Below are 16,712 nucleotides of genomic sequence, written 5' to 3'. Positions count from 1 at the left end.
GAGTTTGCCGACCACTGCCCTAACGGGTTTGGCTCAGTGGATAGAGTGTCGGCCTGCAGACTGAAAGGTCCCAGGTTTGATTCCGGTCAAGGGCATGTACCTTGGTTGTGGGCATATCCCCAGTAGGGGGTGTGCAGGAGGCAGCTGATCGATGTTTCTAACTCTATCCCTCTCCCTTCCTCTCTGTAAAAAAATCAATAAAATGCATATTTTTTTTAAAAAAGGAAATTAAATGTTAAAAAGACTCCAAAGGGATGAAAGCAGCAGAGGGAGGAATTAGAGCAGCGTTCTCAGAGTGGGTGCAAGGATTCACATGTCAGAATCGGGAGAGAGAGATCTTGTTGAAAATGCAGATGCTGGAGCCACAGCTGTTCTGAACCAGAATCTTGGTAGAGGAATGGGAGGGCCTGGTGATCATCATTTTATCATGATTCCAAACCATCAGGTTAGCAAAAAGGTATCAATGGCGTGTTTCCTTCTACGAGTCTCTCAGCCCAGGTTTCTCTCTGTGCTTAGAATCAAGGAAACAGTGCAGGCAGTGCTGCCACAGACAGGGACTTGAGGCTCTGGGGTAACACCTCCAAGCAAATGATACCATTTCTTCCTGCTAGACGGCGCCTTTCGGAGCAGCTGGCTCACACCCCCACAGCCTTCAAACGAGATCCGGAAGACCCTTCTGCAGTTGCTCTCAAAGAGCCCTGGCAGGAGAAAGTGCGGTGAGTTGGGTGGGAGGCGGGTGTCTCTAGACCTCTCAAAGTTTGGAGACAACTGCAGGAACTCACTGCACCATCCCAGTGTCCACGGGGCTCCCCCCAAATCCATCATGCTCCTAGGCAGTCCCAGTCCTTGCCTTGTGGGGAGTTGAGTTTGCATTTTTGGTAGAAGCTGTGTCTCTGTCATCACCTTTTGACACCTTTTGCTTCTCTTTATGCAGGAGGATCAGAGAGGGCTCCCCCTATGGCCATCTCCCCAATTGGCGGCTCTTGTCAGTCATTGTCAAGTGCGGGGATGATCTTCGGCAGGAGCTGCTGGCCTTCCAGGTGTTGAAACAGCTGCAGGTAAGACAGGGAGGGAGAAGGAAGGGACTCAGCTCACTGCAGCCCACCTGAGGGGACCACACAGATTGTTCAAAGGGAACTCTACTGAGGACAGCTTCCTGCCCAGGTCTAAACTGGATGTAGATTAAAGTAAAGCTGGTGCTTCTTCCCTATTGTACTTCCCCTGCAAGTACAGCCACAACACAGCTCCACAGCAACCTCTTGTGGCCCTTTTGTGATTTGCACCTGTTCTGATTCCCGAACTTCAGGATGCTGGCTTTGTCCTTCAGTCAAAAACTCCCATGTGAAAAGCTCATAGACACAAGCAACAGTATTGTGATTACCAGAGAGAAAGAGGGATGGGCGGAGATAGAAGAGGTTAAAGGGGGGGTAAATTATAATGGGAGGAGACTTGACTTTGGGTGGTGAACACACAGCACAATATACAGTAGATATATTATGGAATTATACACCTGAAACCTATATAATTTCATAAACCAATGTCCCAGCCTTGGTGGCCTTAGATTCTAGTCCATCAAGTGAGTAAAATCCACTGAAGACAAGGAAGTTTTTAAAGAAAACCTATATGATTTTATTAACCAATAAATTTATTAAAATAAATAAATAAAAACTCCCATCTGGTCTTCGTAAGTGGGTTGCAGTGTGCTGAGATGTCAGTCCCCTGAGCCTCTGGGTTGGTCGCCTGCCAGCAGCTTCACTGTTTAATCCAGTTCTTTATACAGATACGTTCATTTTCTAGAGGAGCTTTCTGTGGACCTGAATCCTTTTCCCTGTTCCTTGAATTTGAATCAATAGCTCCCACTCTCGCTGCTTGTGTGGTGCCCTGTTCTCTGCCTTCTGGGGACTATCTACCTATAAGATGCCTTTTCCCATACACCTCTCTGTGTCTTGTAAGAACCTGGGTTTTCTTTAAAAACTCCTTGGTCCTCATGGGTTTTACTCACTTGATGGACTAGAAGCCAAGGCCACCAAGGCTGGTAACTGTCCAAGGTTAGGGATAGAGGGCTTTTCACCTCCTCCCCCAATTTGAATGAAAGATGATGGTCCTGTGTCTCCTCACAGTCCATTTGGGAACAGGAGCGAGTGCCGCTGTGGATCAAGCCATACAAGATTCTTGTGATTTCGGCTGACAGTGGCATGATTGAACCAGTGGTCAACGCTGTGTCCATCCACCAGGTGAAGAAACAGTCACAGCTCTCCTTGCTCGATTACTTCCTTCAGGAGCATGGCAGTTACACCACTGAGGCATTCCTCAGTGCCCAGCGCAATTTCGTGCAAAGTTGCGCTGGCTACTGCTTGGTCTGCTACCTGCTGCAAGTCAAGGACAGGTAGGTAAATTCCTAACCTTTTTTCCAGGGCCATCTCTGTCCCTTCATATGTAGTTCTTGTATACTCACCACCACCTTCCACTGCCAGGGCGTAAAAGATGAGACAACGTATTTTAAGCAGAGACAGACATGTTCACGTGCCATTAAGCCAGAGAGACAGACTGACAAGTCCTAGGGTAAAGGAGCGAGATATGAAGGCTATATGGGGAGAAGCAAGGGTTTGAATGAGCAGGCTCTTAGAGGATGAAGGAGAATGAGGGCAGAGGAAGCTGTGGGGAAAGGACACAGAGTTCCAGAGGAACAAGTCAGTGTGAGCAACGCTTGGGCTCCTGGCTCTGACTGGGTAGCTCAGTTGGTTAGAGTCTTGTCCCAATACTCTAAGGTTGTGGGTTCGATTCCCAGTCAGAGAACAGACAAGAATCAACCAATGAATGGGTAGGCAAGTGGAACAACAAAGCGATGTCTGTCTCTCCCTCCCTATCCTCTTTCTCTCCCTCGAATCAATAAATAACAAAAAGTAAACATTTTAAGAAAAGTTTGGGCTCTGCTGCCTGGCAGGAGAATAGTAGGCAGCGATGTCAGACAGGTGAGCAGAGGCCAGACTAGAAGCACCTGCACAGTGAGGCTGAGGGATTGTACTTTGCAGGTGAGGAATGACATGACCAGTCTTTGTTTAGTGAGTGCACCCTGTGGCACTGAGTAAGGTTGGTTATAGTTAGGCCTTTAAGCAACAAAGCAGGAGGTAATGAGTCCTGACCTGAGGGAGGTGGTAGTGACTGAGAGCAGAAAGGAAGAAGATAGATACGAGGGGCATGGTGGAGACAGAGTTGAAACTCCCAACCCTGAAATCTCCTTTTATTCCAACATACAATTTTCAACATGTTTTAAGTATTTATTGCTTTCCCCAGAGCTGTCTTTTCCAATATCACGTGACCATTATGAGGCCCAGCTTCGCATATAGGTGAACAACATAGCGTACAAAAATAATTCCACCCAGACGTGACTCAGGGTCAGTATCCTGAATGCTCCTGTGAGTTGCACCTCTCACGGGCATAGGGCAGCTGCCCTGGAAAGGCAGAAATACAATGGCATGAGCTTTCAGAGCTCCCAGGGCACAGTGGCACTTTAGGCCAGTGGTCGGCAAACAGCAGCTCTCGAGCTGCGGTTTGCCACTCTGTTGACTAATGAGTTTGCCGACCACTGACCTAGACTCTCGATTACAATAATTACAGGCTGTTGTTGTTCCTTGTGATTAAGCCCCTATCCCAGTGGTCGGCAAACTCATTAGTCAACAGAGCGGCAAACTGCGGCTCACGAGCCGCATGTGGCTCGTGAGCCGAGTTTGCCGACCACTGAATTCTAGCCAACAGAAAAGCTTGTCAGAAATCTAGGATCTATTACTAGTAAGTGCCTGCTGTGGCCTGACATGCTTCTATGGAAACCAGCTGAAAACACTCAGACAGGTGTTTCCTATGAGGGGACTGGCGGTCAGAGAGCTTTCAGAACCTGCGCTCATTCCATCTGGTCAGCCCTACAAATGAGCCCAGTGGAGGCTTTGCATTTGAGGGCCGAAGGAACATGGAATTGTTTATAAGGAATTGGTTGACAAGCGTTAGACTGTCCCTAAAGAGTCAGGGTTTTGAATCGAGGGCACAGCCTAGAACTGAGCCGCAGGTTTGAGTAAATGGGGGCAGGGAAGCAGGTGCTGGTCAGGCCTGTGGCTTTCCTTCAGGAAGGTATTTGGAAGGTCAGAGTTCATCCTTTAAAAAAGGGGGAGAGGATAAGAGAACAGGCAGCTGAGAAACCTTTAATAATAACTCAAAAAAGAATAGATGTAGTCAAGCCCTGAAGGAATCAGCCAGTGGAAAGAACTGGCAACACTGCCCCGGGCTCCGCGGTGGGCGCAGGTTAGGATCTTGAACTGCTTCAGAATGAGCCCAGCTATCTCCAGCTGTTAGAAGAGAGCAAGCCCCTCACTGCTCAAGACCTCTCAGGGCCTGTTTTCTCCCCTGTAAAATGAGAGGTGGAACTGAGACAGCGAGAATCTTTCTGGCTCTTAAGATTGTGCCTTTGTGGCTAAATTTGTAGTGCTTCCCAGAGTAGAGAGGACTCAGGTTGGACTGGCTCTCTTTCTGTCCCTTTTTTGGCCACTCAGACCAACCGCGGAGGTGGCCTCAGACCTGGAGCGCTCAGCCTAACAAAGCCTCTGTTGACACTGAGGCTGGTTATCCTGAATGGGCCAGGCCTCACATGCTTTGCATGTTCATTGTTCCTCCTCCTGGTTATTCATGTCTGGGGTCACAGACCTGGACTCATCTTTAACTCTCCTCTTCCTGCAGCTGGCCTTGGTCATTGCAGCCTGGCATTTCTTACTGGGGTGACTTACCAGATAGTTAGAACTCACCCTTGAAGCCCCCACATTATTTTACACTTAAACTCCTCCCAGCCTGCCACTCCCTTCTGGTGGGGCTCACAGATAAAATGAAGTAAATAGGTTCTGACTGAGGCCTGAGCCAACTGCTTGGCCTCTGTGACAGCTGGTGGGAGCCTCAGAGGCTTTCTTCCCTTCTGGGTTTTCTACTAGGTTGGGATCAGTTTGGGTGATAGAATCACAATCTTAAACTATTAAGTTGTCAATAAAAGCGATTTCAGACCCCACAGCCTTTGTTAGCAGTTTACGTTCCTGATTTCCAGTTTCTGCTGCTAGCTTTAGGTCGTAGGAGGTTGAACTGAGTTACAGGAAACATGGCAGGGGACTTCCCTGCCCGGTGTCATGTGGCCAGTGTTTCAGCTTGAGGCTGCCACCTCACACTGACTTATACTGCCTCTTCCTCTCCTTTGCCCTCCTCAGACACAATGGGAACATCCTTTTGGACGCAGAGGGCCACATCATCCACATTGACTTCGGTTTCATCCTGTCCAGCTCTCCCCGAAACCTGGGCTTTGAGACGTCAGCCTTTAAGCTGACCACAGAGTTTGTGGACGTGAGTCAGGAAGGAGAGGTGCCTCACTGTGTTCTTTCTCTGTCATGGGAGGGGGAACTAGTGGGCTCCCCCCAAATTACGGACAAACAGAACAGAAATGGCAGTAAGTCAGGGTGAGGCTGGGTGTCCGAGGCTTCCTGCCTGCTGAGAGTTGGGAAGTAGTGGGGTTTGGCATGTTTGCCATGATGGAGTTCTGGGTGGGGGTACGCTGAGCCCTTATACCCACAACTTCCTCCTCCCCCTCACAGGTCATGGGCGGCCTGGATGGTGACATGTTCAACTACTACAAGATGTTGATGCTGCAGGGGCTGATTGCTGCTCGGAAACACATGGACAAGGTGGTGCAGATCGTGGAGATCATGCAGCAAGGTGGGGCTAGGGAGAGGCAGGTGTGGGGACAGGGATGTGCCCAGCATGGAATTTCTAGGAAGTACATTCTCCCTTGACACCAGGCGGGCAGGGGATCCCAGCTCTGACCCAGTGCCCTGTTTCTCCTTTGGGACATGCCTCCTGACAGAGCTAGGTTGTGGGGATGGGCAGAGGCCCCAGAAACTACCTCCTCTTGGCAAGAACAGTCTCATCTCCAGCCTTTTGGTCCCCCCCACCCTCCGTCCCATCACTCAGCTCTTCACCAGCTCAGGTGTTTCCAGTCACCACTTTCCTCCCCACTGGGCTTTGACCTCCAGTTGCCCTGTCCTCAGGCCCCTTCCTTGTCCTGATACTCATCCCTCCTGCTCTGAGCTGAGTAGTTCCTCACCTGTCACCTATCCACTCACTGTCCTGTCCTCACTGCCATCATCTAGTCTTGTCCCTCCTCTCCCAGCCTTCTGGGCCCTTGTCCTAACCCCACTCCTTAGGGGTGCAGTATACACCCATTCTGAGCTGCCAGTCTCCTCCTCCTCCCCCCCCCTCCCCCACCCCACAGGTTGCCGCCGTTGCTCAGGAGCACCCCTGTCTGGCCCCATGACGACAGTGGCCCAGGTCATCTGTGAGTGTCAGACGTAGCATAGGCAGAGTCCTGCAAACCAGATAAGTGCCCAGCTCAGGGCCCATTCCCCAGGACCTTTTCCCAGCCTTCCCTCTGGGTCCTAAGACTCTGCTACCTCAGCTATTACTGGGGGAGACGTGGTGTTGGCCCCCTGCTCTCCTCTACCCTCATGCCCTCACCTATAGAGGGGTTTTGGAGCATGGCATGAGGATGGGTGCAAGACAGGGCCTCCCGCCATTCTCCATTCTCTGCGCAAGCAGAATTGCATCCACATGCTCAGGGGTCTTTCTAAGGTCTTGCTGGGCTGTTACCATTGGCCCTCCCTCCCTTCCGTCCATGAGCCTCTGCCCTCCCTGCCTCCCCAGGTTCTCAGCTCCCTTGCTTCCACGGCTCCAGCACCATCCGCAACCTCAAGGAGAGGTTCCACATGAGCATGACCGAGGAGCAACTGCAGCTGCTGGTGGAGCAGATGGTGGACGGCAGCATGCGGTCCATTACCACCAAGCTCTATGATGGCTTCCAGTACCTCACCAACGGCATCATGTGACACCCTCTCTCAGGCCCCAGCGTGGTGGAGCATTCAGGGGACCCTCCCTGGGAGAAACCCCACCCACCCACCCACCCACCCACCCACGGGAAATGGAAGGCAAGAAATACAAAGGATCATGTGGTGACTGGAGAGCTTGCCAGGGGAAAGCCAGCTGTGGGGTCCAGGCTTGCTGAGGCTTCCCTGCCCCCAGCGGTGTCAGTATTACCACCTGAGGGACTCCAGGACTCACTGCCCCCCAGAGAAGAGAGGTGACAAATGTGAGGGCACTGGGCCTTTCTTCTCCTCGCCAGGGTCCAAGAGTTTCTTTCCACAGGCCATCTTCTTAATCTGTTCTAGTCCCAGGAAGCGGGGGAAGAGTGGGTTCTTGGTACTTACAATTTGATCCTGTGGTTCACCTTTGGCCATGCTGCTGCCTGACTGTTCCCCCCAGGGACTGACTCCTAGCCTGAGTTCCCCTTGGCAGGTGGGCTCTGGCATAGGGTCCTGCCCTTGCTGAGGTCCACGCATCACAGAGGCCAGGAAGGGTTATCACAACCCCTCCCCTACATGAGGGTATTGGCCTAGCCACAGGGAATTCCTTGCCCTGATCCCTTCCCACACCCAGGGAAATAGCTCTCAATTTTTTAATTTTTGTTTGAAATAAAGTCCTTAGTTAGCCATGTGTCATTTCTGAGTTGTATTTTTTGGGGGGTGGGTGAGAGATAAGCGAATAGATGTACCACACAGAACAAGGTGGAGGAAGACTGCTTTTTCCCTACCTGTCTCCGTCAGTACCACTTCTTCCCAGAGAAAGGCCTCCCTAGATTTGATTCTCACCCCCTCCATCAAAGTCTACATTGTCCAAGTCACATCAAAAAGAGCCTGAATGGGGATTAAACCACAAGCAGTTTTAATGGTCTGGTTTTCTCCTTCCCATCACCCCCACTGTTAGTATTATTACTACAAGAATAAAGAATTCCTGAGAGCCTGTCCCCTCCTCTCCCTGGGCCCCCTTGACAGGACTCATCCCTACCAACCCCCCTGGATTTCTGGGGGTGGGAGGAAAAACAAGTGAAAGGCACTGTAGGGGTGGGGGGCTTGAGTGCCAGGGAATCTAAGGGGTGGTGCTAGGGCAGGGCCAGGCCTGAAGTCCGCCTGCAGGGGCTGTGGAGTGTGACTGCCGGCACTGGTCTCTCCTTGGACCTGTCTAGCAGGCCTGGAAGTCCCGTCCTCCCAGTCCCACACGGGCTGCAGCAGGAGCATAATTAGTGTTGGGCTAAGAAAGGAAGAATGGAGGGCCCACTCTACTAGGATCCAAGGGCCAAACCCAGTGGGGACTGCAAATAACTATAATGCTCAAGTCTGTTGACTCTGGGGACTAGGGGGAGAGGAGTTGAACAAAATGTGAATTATAATGAAACCCCCCAGCCTGTGGAGCAGCAGTGACCCAGGCTCCCAGGGAAGAGGGAGGGGGCCAGTCAGTCCAGGTCTGGGGCTAGTTGTCCCCACTGACGCCTTGCCGAGCCCTGATGAACGCCATGCCGTGTGTGCGGAAATGGGTCTTGAGGTTGAGAGGGCTGTCACAATTCTTGCCACAGACTTTACAGGTCAGTGGACCTGCAGAAGCAGGCAAGGGTGAATCTGCACCCTCTGGGTCAGACCTCAATGGAGGGGTCGCCTCTTCCTCCCCATCCCCCACACCCAGGGCACTGGCACTACCCACACCCCGTTTCTTCTTGTGGCTGATGAAGCGGTGCCGGCTCAGGGAGCCAGGGGAGGCAAAGCATAAGCCACAGTCGAGGCACTGCTGGGTCCCACCATCAACCCTCAGCCCCACCATGAGGCTCTGCTCCACTGAGCCCCCGCTCCGGTAGCGCAGGGGGCCTCCCGACCCGGGTCCACCCCTGGGGGACTTGGCTGAAGGTGTTGTGCTGTCAGGCTCCTCACTGCAAGAGTCAGAGGACTGCCGACGTTTCCGTCCTGGCCCCTGGAGAAGATAGTGAAGAACTGGGCCTCCCCATCACCCCAGTGACCCTGGCACCCCCACCTAGCTTGCAGAGGCCAGTCTATAACTGTAGTTCCCACAACTCTACCCCAGCGGGGGGCTTACCTGGGCTCTGGCACCGGGGCCCCGAACCACAATACTCCCCCGGCCAGGAGACTGGTCCCCGAGCGGCAAGCCGTGCCGGACCTGGACGTGTTTCTCCAGGATGAGGCGGCTGCTGAAGGTGCGTTTTCCTTCTGTGCAATACCTAGAGGGGAGAGTGCGCGGGTGGGTGCCAAGGGCACAGCCCGAAGACCAAGGCCAGTGGCTCGAGAGGAGGACTAGAGCTTCAACACAGTCCACTCGCACAAGAGGCAGGTGGGAAAATACTTAGGGGGACTGGGAATGGGTAGGGAATGGGAGGGGTCACCTGATGGGCAGAAACAGGAAGGGGTAAGAAGAAAAGGGTTACCTGCATGGGTAAACTCGCTTGATACCCTCATGATTGACCCTGACGTGGCGCCTCAGGCTGGGCGCGGAACAGAAGGATCGCTCACACAGGCGACAGGGAAACTTTTTCACTGACTAAGAGAGCAGGGAGGGGAACCTCAGAGCCAGGCTTGCAAGACCGAGCCCCAATGCCACACAGGACAACCCCAAGGCTGCCCCTCCAGCCCATCTTGCTCACCTTGCCATGCTCCTTCTTCATGTGAGCCACATACTCATCCCGCTCCGGGAACCAGGAGTGACAAAGGCCACAGGTCCAGCCTCCAGGGCCCCCACCCCCACCCTTGGTGCCTTTGCTCCCTAGATCCCGCCGGGGCCGTTTGGGTGGACGAGGAGGCTCTGGGGAGCTGGGTAGGTCCTCTTCTGAAGAGGAAGACAGCTCCTCTATAGGGGGAGCTGCTCCTCCCGGAGACACAGCCACCTCCTCAGGCTCAGCTTTAGGGGTCAGAAGAGTATCCCCGGCCCCTTTCCCAGCAGTCTCCTCTCCCGAGCGACCAGTCTGATGGGTGTTCTGTAAGAGGGAGACAAGGGGGATGGCGGTTGTGGGAAGGGCCTGGCTTTGCCACAATCCTTGTTTTCCCCCTCCCCCTCTTCCTGAAGGTTATGTGACCCTTGCACCAGGTCAACACAGCCGAGCACCCCCACTCGAGCCCTTGACCCCTATACCTTGAGATGATCCAGCATGGTCCTTTTTTGGGCAAAAAGCAGAGGACAAGACGGGCACTTGAAGACACTGACGCGCTGGGGCAGCAAGTGCTGGTCGAAGTGTGAGGAGAGGAGGGGCTTGTGAGTGAAGACCGTGTCACACATGGCGCACTTGTAGATCATCCTGTGCAGGTGGAGAGGACAGTGCAGACACCTGCCCCTTCAGGGCCCAACCCCCTCTGGCCCACCCCTCGTCACCCCATCCCAGGTCTCACTTGGCCTGCTGCGTGGGGAAGCTGGGATGCTGGGTGTAGAGGTGGGCGTGGGCGCTGGGTGCAGACTTGAAGGCCATGGGGCAGATGGGGCACTTGTGGAAAACCTCGCAGTGTGACGTCTGGATGTGCGACTTGATGGAGTTCACACCCCCAAACACCACAGCACAGCTGGGGCACCTTTAGGGAGGACATGGGAGGCATGGTGGTGAGGTGGGCCATCTCTATACCCCCCCTCCACGCTCATCCTCAAGGACTGGGTGGACTTTGAGAAGCTAATCGGTGGTGAAGCCTGAGCAAGGTGAGGGCAGGAGGGAGCTGCAGAGACAATCCCCAGGAGAGGCCCATTGAGGCAGAGCTGGAGCTGCAGAGGGGGCCTTGCTCTGTGTTTGCCAGGACACCAGGGCTGCGGGACTGAGCAGGAAAGATGGGGCTTTCTAGAGGCCATCTGAAAGGTTGGTGCTAGGAACCTTGGCATGAGGGAGTGTGGAGACACTATGGGAAAGGAGAGGCACCTGTATCCCACACGGCGAGAGAAGTGCAGACAGGCCTCCCGGAGATGGGTCTGAAAATTCGCCTGCAGGAAGTTGCCCCCGCACTCAGGGCAGACGTGGGGAGGTCGATTCTTATGCATGCGCTGGTGGGCACTGAAGCTGCAGCGATTGGGGAGCATCATGGGGCAGGTTGGGCACACCTGTCAAAAGGGTGAAACAAGGTGAGTCCGGGAGGAGTGGCTTGTCCCCCATGACTTCTCCTAACCAAGCCCCTCGCACCTTCCCAGGTGCTAGCCCCTGGCTTGTCCCCTTTCCCAGGAAGGGCAGTGAAAGGCAACTCACATTGCTGGTGGCCCCAGGGGCAGGGGGCCCAAGCTGCTGGAAGTGGGCAGCCATGCCCGCCTTGTCCCGGCACTGCTCCTTGCACTCCAGGCAGCGAAAGCATGTGTAAGCAGAGGTGGCAGGGGCAGCAGGTGGCTCAGCTGAGAGTGGCAGCACAGGGGCCTCAGCAGCAACTGTAGAAATGGCAAAGGTGGTGATGGCCCCATCACCCTTGCCCAAGGCAGACAAGACTGGAGGTCCGAGGGCAGGTGGGACAGCCAGCAGGGGCGTGATGTCCGGCTGCCCCACCATCTGGTCCAGGGCTACAGGCCTCATGACCAGGTGTGAGCACTGCATGACAAGCCCCTTGTCCTTGTGCTCCCGGGCATGCAGTAGCAGGCTGCACTTGTTGAAGAAGACCAGGCGGCGGGCACAGTGGTTGCAGGTGACCTCGATGCGCATGCTCCGGCGGTCATAGTGCCGTGCCAGGCTCTTCTCCAGTGAGAAGGCATCCCCACACTCGAGGCAGCGGTAGCCTGTTGGAGGGAGGGCCAGCCCGGCCTCAGCAGGTGGACTCAGGTTTGGCCGGTAGGCAGGCAGCAGGTTCTTGCCATTGAGGATCTTGTTGAAGGCCTCCACCAGGCTGGACTGCGTCCTTGAGATCACCGTGCCGCCCCCTGCACCTGGCACGGTGGCTGGCTTGGAAGGCTGCACTATCACCACCGAGGCACCGTTCACCTTCTGTCCCCCTATCCCCAGCCCTATCCGCCCCTCAGCCTTGGGCAGGGCTTGGGGCACTAGTCCTAGCACATTCTTAGCAATTGTCTTAGGGCTGGTGGCAGTGCCCCCAGGCAGAACCACAGCTTTGCGGGCCACACTGGCCGCCATCAGCATGGCAGTACTTGCGTTCTGGAAGGTGGCCACAGGCAACACAGTGCCCTTTAGCCTTGTGCCATCACCCAAATGGACGTTCACCACTTTTGGACTCTCAGGAGTCAGAACTGCAGAGGACAGCTTTAGGAGGTTAGCCTCAGCCAGAAAGGTCCCCTCGGCCAAGGGGGCAGGGGGACCAGGGTCTGAAGGGACCCGGGTTACAGTCCTTGTGATATTCCCACAGGATGTTTTAATGGTCTTGATCCGCACCTTGAGGGGCCTAGAAGAGTTGGAGGAGGCAGGGGAGTCATTGCTGTCCTCGTCAGCAGCCTCAGCTCCACTAGAAGGGCTCTGGGGACTTCCTGGGGGAGACTTGTCCACTGGCCCCTGATCCTCTTCTTCTTCCTTTAGGGGCTGACAGCTGGGCACTTTTGGGGAGGCAAGGGGGCTCTGATGCCCTGGAGACTGCTTGAAGAAGGGCACCCCAGCAACCTGGGGAGGTGAGGGGCTGGCAGGGATGCCCACAGCCTCAGTGCCTGAGCCTAGCCGGGCTATGCCCCGGGGATAAAGGGGGCTGCCACTGCCCTGCTTCAGGGTGCCCAGCGGTGGGGGAGAACCAGGCGGCAGAAGGGCAGGGCCATTCTCCTCGGCCAGCTCAAAGGGAGAGGGGAAAGGAGGTGGGGTCATGGTCCCTTCCCTCAGTGGGGAGGGCACAGAGGAAGGCAGGGGATCAGGGTGCTCCCCTGGCTCAGGCTCAAAATGAGCAAAGAGGTCCAAAGGTGCTTTGCCTTCTATGGCTTTTTCTTTCCAGGTACCTTCACTGGGAGTTGGAGAGTGGGGGTTTCCTGGAAGGGATGACTCAGGGCCCCCAAAACCATTCTGCATCAGATGAGGCCCCACAGGTTCTTCCTTAATCGTAACCCCAGCCCGGGCCCCTTCCCCTCCTGAACTTCCAACCAGGGACTCAGGCTGCTCAGGGCACACAGTGTTCTTGACAATGACGCTGACTACTGAGATATCCCCCGACGACAGATCATGATCAGAGACCTGGGTTGAAACCCCAGGGCCATCCCCAGTAGCTGCTGCTGTTGCTTCTCCAGATTCACCCTCTACACTGGGTTCTGGCTTCCCTGAGCCTCCTGGCCCCTCATTTTCTTCTGGCCCAGAGTGGATGGCTTCATTTGCATCAATATCGGGGATGTCAAAGGCAGCAAGGAGGTCATCAAAATCAGGGGTCTTCATGTCTCCCATGGCGGCAAGTCCCAGACCTGATGAAAACAGGAAGAAGATGGAGAAACTGCAATCTCTGGAAGCAGAAACCCTGGACCTCCTCCCTCAGGGTCTCCATAGTTATCTCCTCTCAGAAACCCACGCACACTGACTTAGGCACACCTCCATCATAGTGCAAACCTAGAGTTAGTAGAGGCGCTTGGTTTGCCAAACCCTAAAATAGGAAGAAAGATGGTGTGCACATCCCATAGAAGACACCAAGATCCAGAGAAAGCAGAGGAAAAGACTTCTCGGAAATACATATACAAGATAAGAGTAACAGAGATGGAGGGAGTTCAGTGTGTATCTTGGGTGAAACCACCTAAGCCCCTGCTGTGTTCAGCCCAGAGTCAACTAATCAGTACTATTAAGGAGGAGGACAGACACAATGCTCTAGGTTTTTGGGTTTTTTAAATTTTTTTAAAATATATTTTATTGATTTTTTTACAGAAAGGGAGATAGAGAGTTAGAAACATCGATCAGCTGCCTCCTGCACACTCCCCACTGGGGATGTGCCCGCAACCAAGGTACATGCCCTTGACCGGAATCAAAGCCGGGACCCTTGAGTCCGCAGGCTGACACACTATCCACTGAGCCAAATCGGTTAGGGCAATGCTCTAGGTTTAAGAGCTCATTTGTGGCAGCATGGTATCCATTCATATTCTTTTTTTTTTTAAGTATAGTTTTATTGATTTTAGAGAGGAAGGGAGAGATAGAAACATCAATGATGAGAGAGAATCATTAATTGGCTGCTTCCTGCATGCCCCCCACTGGGGACTGAGCCTGCAAACCAGGCATGTCTCCTGACTGGGAATCAAACCAATATGACCTCCTGGTTTGATCAAACCACTGAGCCATGCCAGCCGGGCTCCATTCATATTCTTCGTGGATCTTCTGAGGGTTTACAGAGATCTGAAAAACCATGTCACGAGACACAAGACACGATTCTCATTCCAGCTTTATCAATAGCCTGCTGGAGATAAGCAAGTTACACCATTGCCTTTTGTCATTTGAATGAAAGAGGGGGCAAGTAACCCACATATCATAGGGTTATCCTGAGCATGATATGAAATTGTAAATGTGATAGAACCCAGAATACAATTAATTATGACAGGACAAACAAGGCCATGTCAGGTCGTGGCAGGGCTGGGGAGGAGTAAGCACTGGAAATCTAGAGCTGGGGTCAGAGACAAGAGTCAGGGATAATTATCGAGTCTGAGGCACCTGGGGTCATCACTGGCACCTGGAGATCCAGCTTGGTTAACAGAGAGAAGTGGACTCAGTGTAATCACCCAAGAAACCAAGATAGAATAAAACACAGGAAGAGGAAGAGACAAAGAGAAAAGACAGGGGAAAACGGAGAGGAGCCTGGTCACAAGGGCCTCCTCCCATCATAAACACCTGGTGCTCCCTCACCTACCTTCCCCAGAGTGCCTGGGCCCTCCCCTGGCCCACCCCTCCTACCTCCACATCTTGCTCTCTCAGGGCTAAAACTCTAGGGTACAAGCTTATCCAGCACAGCTGCCACATGGGGAAAAGCCAGGCCCCCTCACCCCTACCATGGCTGCTGAGTTCCTCACCCTAGTTTATCCCCTAACTGCACTCCTCCCCCATTTAATTTTCCTTTGGCAACAGTAGCCCAGGAAGTCTCACCCAACCCCAACCTTGCCCAGTACAAAAAAAAAAAAAAAAATCCCACAAGACTTATGTGTCACTAAAACAACAAGGCCAGCCTAGAGCTTGTGGGGGACCCAGGTCTGCTCCCTTACCAGCCTTTCCCACAAGTGCACCTATATCTTGGAAGAAGCAAATGAAGAAGTCTCCCCCTTTACACATTCCCTGCCCGGGTTGCAAGCCATTTCCCAGGGCCAATTCTCTCACCTCTTTCTAGTCTTAGACTGTAACTGGAGATAGTCCCAGCAGGTGGCAGGTGGCATTGCTGGGACCAAGGTGGGGGTAGAGGGTGAGGGTACCAATTAGAGGAAGAAAAGGGCGTTCTCCCCTGACCCACCCACCCCAATTCTGCAGGCTCTGGATTTAAACAAAGCCCTCCACCTCCTGCCTCTGCCCCTGATGGATCGCTAGGCCCTCTTCTGCCTGGCTCTCTCCTGACCTGGGGAGGCCTGAGCTACATTTCACTCGGCTGGCGGAGCACAGATCAATGGGGACTGTGAGAAAACATCTGCAAACTCGCCTCCTCCAAGCAACTACCCCTCTGGCGTCCAAGTGACTTAGAGGTCGTCGGATAGCCAGGAGCAGACAGTAGACCACGCAGAGGAGCTCAAGGCCAAAGAGGCTTCCCCCACCTCCCTGCCCAGGCCTTTCTGCGGCGGCTGCGCCCAGTCTCTTGGGCTCCGCCCCCAACCCCCTTTCCCTCCGTTCTTCCCCAAAAGCCAAAGGAAAAGGCTTAACAGGAAGAGGGTGAACTGGTCCGGGTTGGGTGGGGGCTCCACAGCCCTTTCCCTGGCCAGCGGCCTGCAACGCAGAGGGCGAGGGGCTGGCGGCTGGGGGTGATTAGACTGCCGCCAAGCTGGGCAGCGGGCGGAATTAAGTCCCTGCCATCTGCCGAGGGCCGGCGCCTGGAGCACGTCCGTCGTTGCGGGGAAAGGGCGGGGTGGGGTGTACATTGGAGAAGCCAGAGGGGAAACTGAGGCGTGCGGCGCCTCTCGCTCGCACCGGCCCTTAGGGAGCCGCCGCACAGCACCTCGGGGCCCAGGACTCCCGAGTGGGTTAGGCGCGCGGAAACGGAGTAGTGGGGACAGCACGATCTGTGCGAGACGCGCAGCTCTCCGGCGGGGGTCCGTCCCAACTCCGACCGCCCCCCTCGCCGCCCAGCGCACCGCAGCCTCCTCCCCGGACCCCTCGAGACGGGAGTGAGCGGGAGGCGCGCGGCGGCCAGGGCGCGAGCCCGAGTCCCGCCCGGGCCCGGACGCTGACCCGCGCCCAGCTGGGGTGCAGGCTCTGCTCCGGCCTGCCGGGTCCCCCGCCCCCACCCTTGGACGCGGACACCATTTTAGGTCGCGACACCCCGCAGCCTCCAGCCCCCGGGCCGCGCTTCGGACGCTTCTTGGGCTGGAAGCCCCAGGACTTGGAGACCCTGGCCCGCCCTCCACGTTTACCCGGCGAGGGGCTGTGCTTTCAACAGGCTGGGGGTTGCGCCCATCCGCCCCAAGGAAGGGGAGCGGGGTCCCGGCCTTCCGAGTAGCAGCCCCGGGGGGACTGCGCGGAGAAGGGGGTAGTTGACCAAGTGGGGGAGGGGCGGGGGCATTTACCCGCCCCCCGGGGGCGGGGCCAAGGGCGGATATTCACCCCCGGCGCGCTTACTTGTTTGGCTCCCAGTGCGGGCTGAGCGCCGGCGGTCCCTCCCCTGCTCCAGCCGCTGCCGCTGCCGCCGCCGCCGCCGCCGCAGCCCTCCCCGCCGCCGCCGCTACTTCCTGCTTCTCTCCCGTTCGGCCTCCCC

At 55.1% G+C, this 16,712-nt stretch overlaps 2 protein-coding genes across 16 annotated transcripts in view; one reads left to right on the top strand and one right to left on the bottom strand.

The window, feature by feature from the left end:
- Positions 1 to 7,569, top strand: part of PI4KB (phosphatidylinositol 4-kinase beta) — a 27,239-nt gene extending 19,670 nt beyond the window's left edge. For 4 of the 13 annotated variants that reach the window (XM_080648630.1, XM_080648624.1, XM_080648623.1 and 1 more), the window contains 6 exons: positions 612 to 716; positions 935 to 1,058; positions 2,121 to 2,386; positions 5,238 to 5,370; positions 5,619 to 5,739; positions 6,724 to 7,569. In XM_080648630.1, the coding sequence (XP_080504756.1) occupies positions 612 to 716; positions 935 to 1,058; positions 2,121 to 2,386; positions 5,238 to 5,370; positions 5,619 to 5,739; positions 6,724 to 6,905 (931 nt within the window). In that variant the 3' untranslated portion in view covers positions 6,906 to 7,569. Of the gene's footprint in view, positions 1 to 611; positions 717 to 934; positions 1,059 to 2,120; positions 2,387 to 5,237; positions 5,389 to 5,618; positions 5,740 to 6,295; positions 6,359 to 6,723 lie in introns of all 13 variants that reach the window. The other 9 variants (XM_080648625.1, XM_080648628.1, XM_080648626.1 and 6 more) reach the window with 5 other exon arrangements.
- On the bottom strand, positions 7,551 to 16,712 carry ZNF687 (zinc finger protein 687). 3 transcript variants are annotated; one of them, XM_080648618.1, is made up of 9 exons: positions 16,577 to 16,712; positions 11,132 to 13,251; positions 10,811 to 10,989; positions 10,299 to 10,475; positions 10,045 to 10,207; positions 9,560 to 9,889; positions 9,344 to 9,456; positions 8,998 to 9,139; positions 7,551 to 8,874 (listed from the first exon to the last, which is right to left on the bottom strand). In XM_080648618.1, exons 2-9 carry the CDS (start codon positions 13,232 to 13,234, stop codon positions 8,383 to 8,385), a joined length of 3,699 nt encoding a protein of 1,232 aa, XP_080504744.1. In that variant the 5' UTR covers positions 13,235 to 13,251; positions 16,577 to 16,712; the 3' UTR covers positions 7,551 to 8,382. The 3 variants fall into 3 exon arrangements, with proteins under 3 accessions (XP_080504744.1, XP_080504745.1, XP_080504746.1); XM_080648619.1 differs by lacking the exon at positions 16,577 to 16,712 and adding an exon at positions 16,372 to 16,491; XM_080648620.1 differs by lacking the exon at positions 16,577 to 16,712 and adding an exon at positions 15,134 to 15,228.

Source organism: Plecotus auritus (genome assembly GCF_963455305.1).
Source record: "Plecotus auritus genome assembly, chromosome: 12".
In the NCBI taxonomy this organism is placed as follows: domain Eukaryota; kingdom Metazoa; phylum Chordata; class Mammalia; order Chiroptera; family Vespertilionidae; genus Plecotus; species Plecotus auritus.
Note: the sequence above shows the minus strand (reverse complement) of the source record. Positions and strands in the feature narration are given on the sequence as shown.

Coding starts and splice junctions, on each gene's coding strand:
- ZNF687 (XM_080648618.1), bottom strand. CDS start 13,234: ATGGGAGACATGAAGACCCCTGATTTTGATGACCTCCTTGCTGCCTTT. Junction 9,140..9,343: donor AAGCGAGTTTACCCATGCAG/GTAACCCTTTTC, acceptor TCTCCCCTCTAG/GTATTGCACAGAAGGAAAAC. Junction 8,875..8,997: donor GCCCCGGTGCCAGAGCCCAG/GTAAGCCCCCCG, acceptor TATCTTCTCCAG/GGGCCAGGACGGAAACGTCG.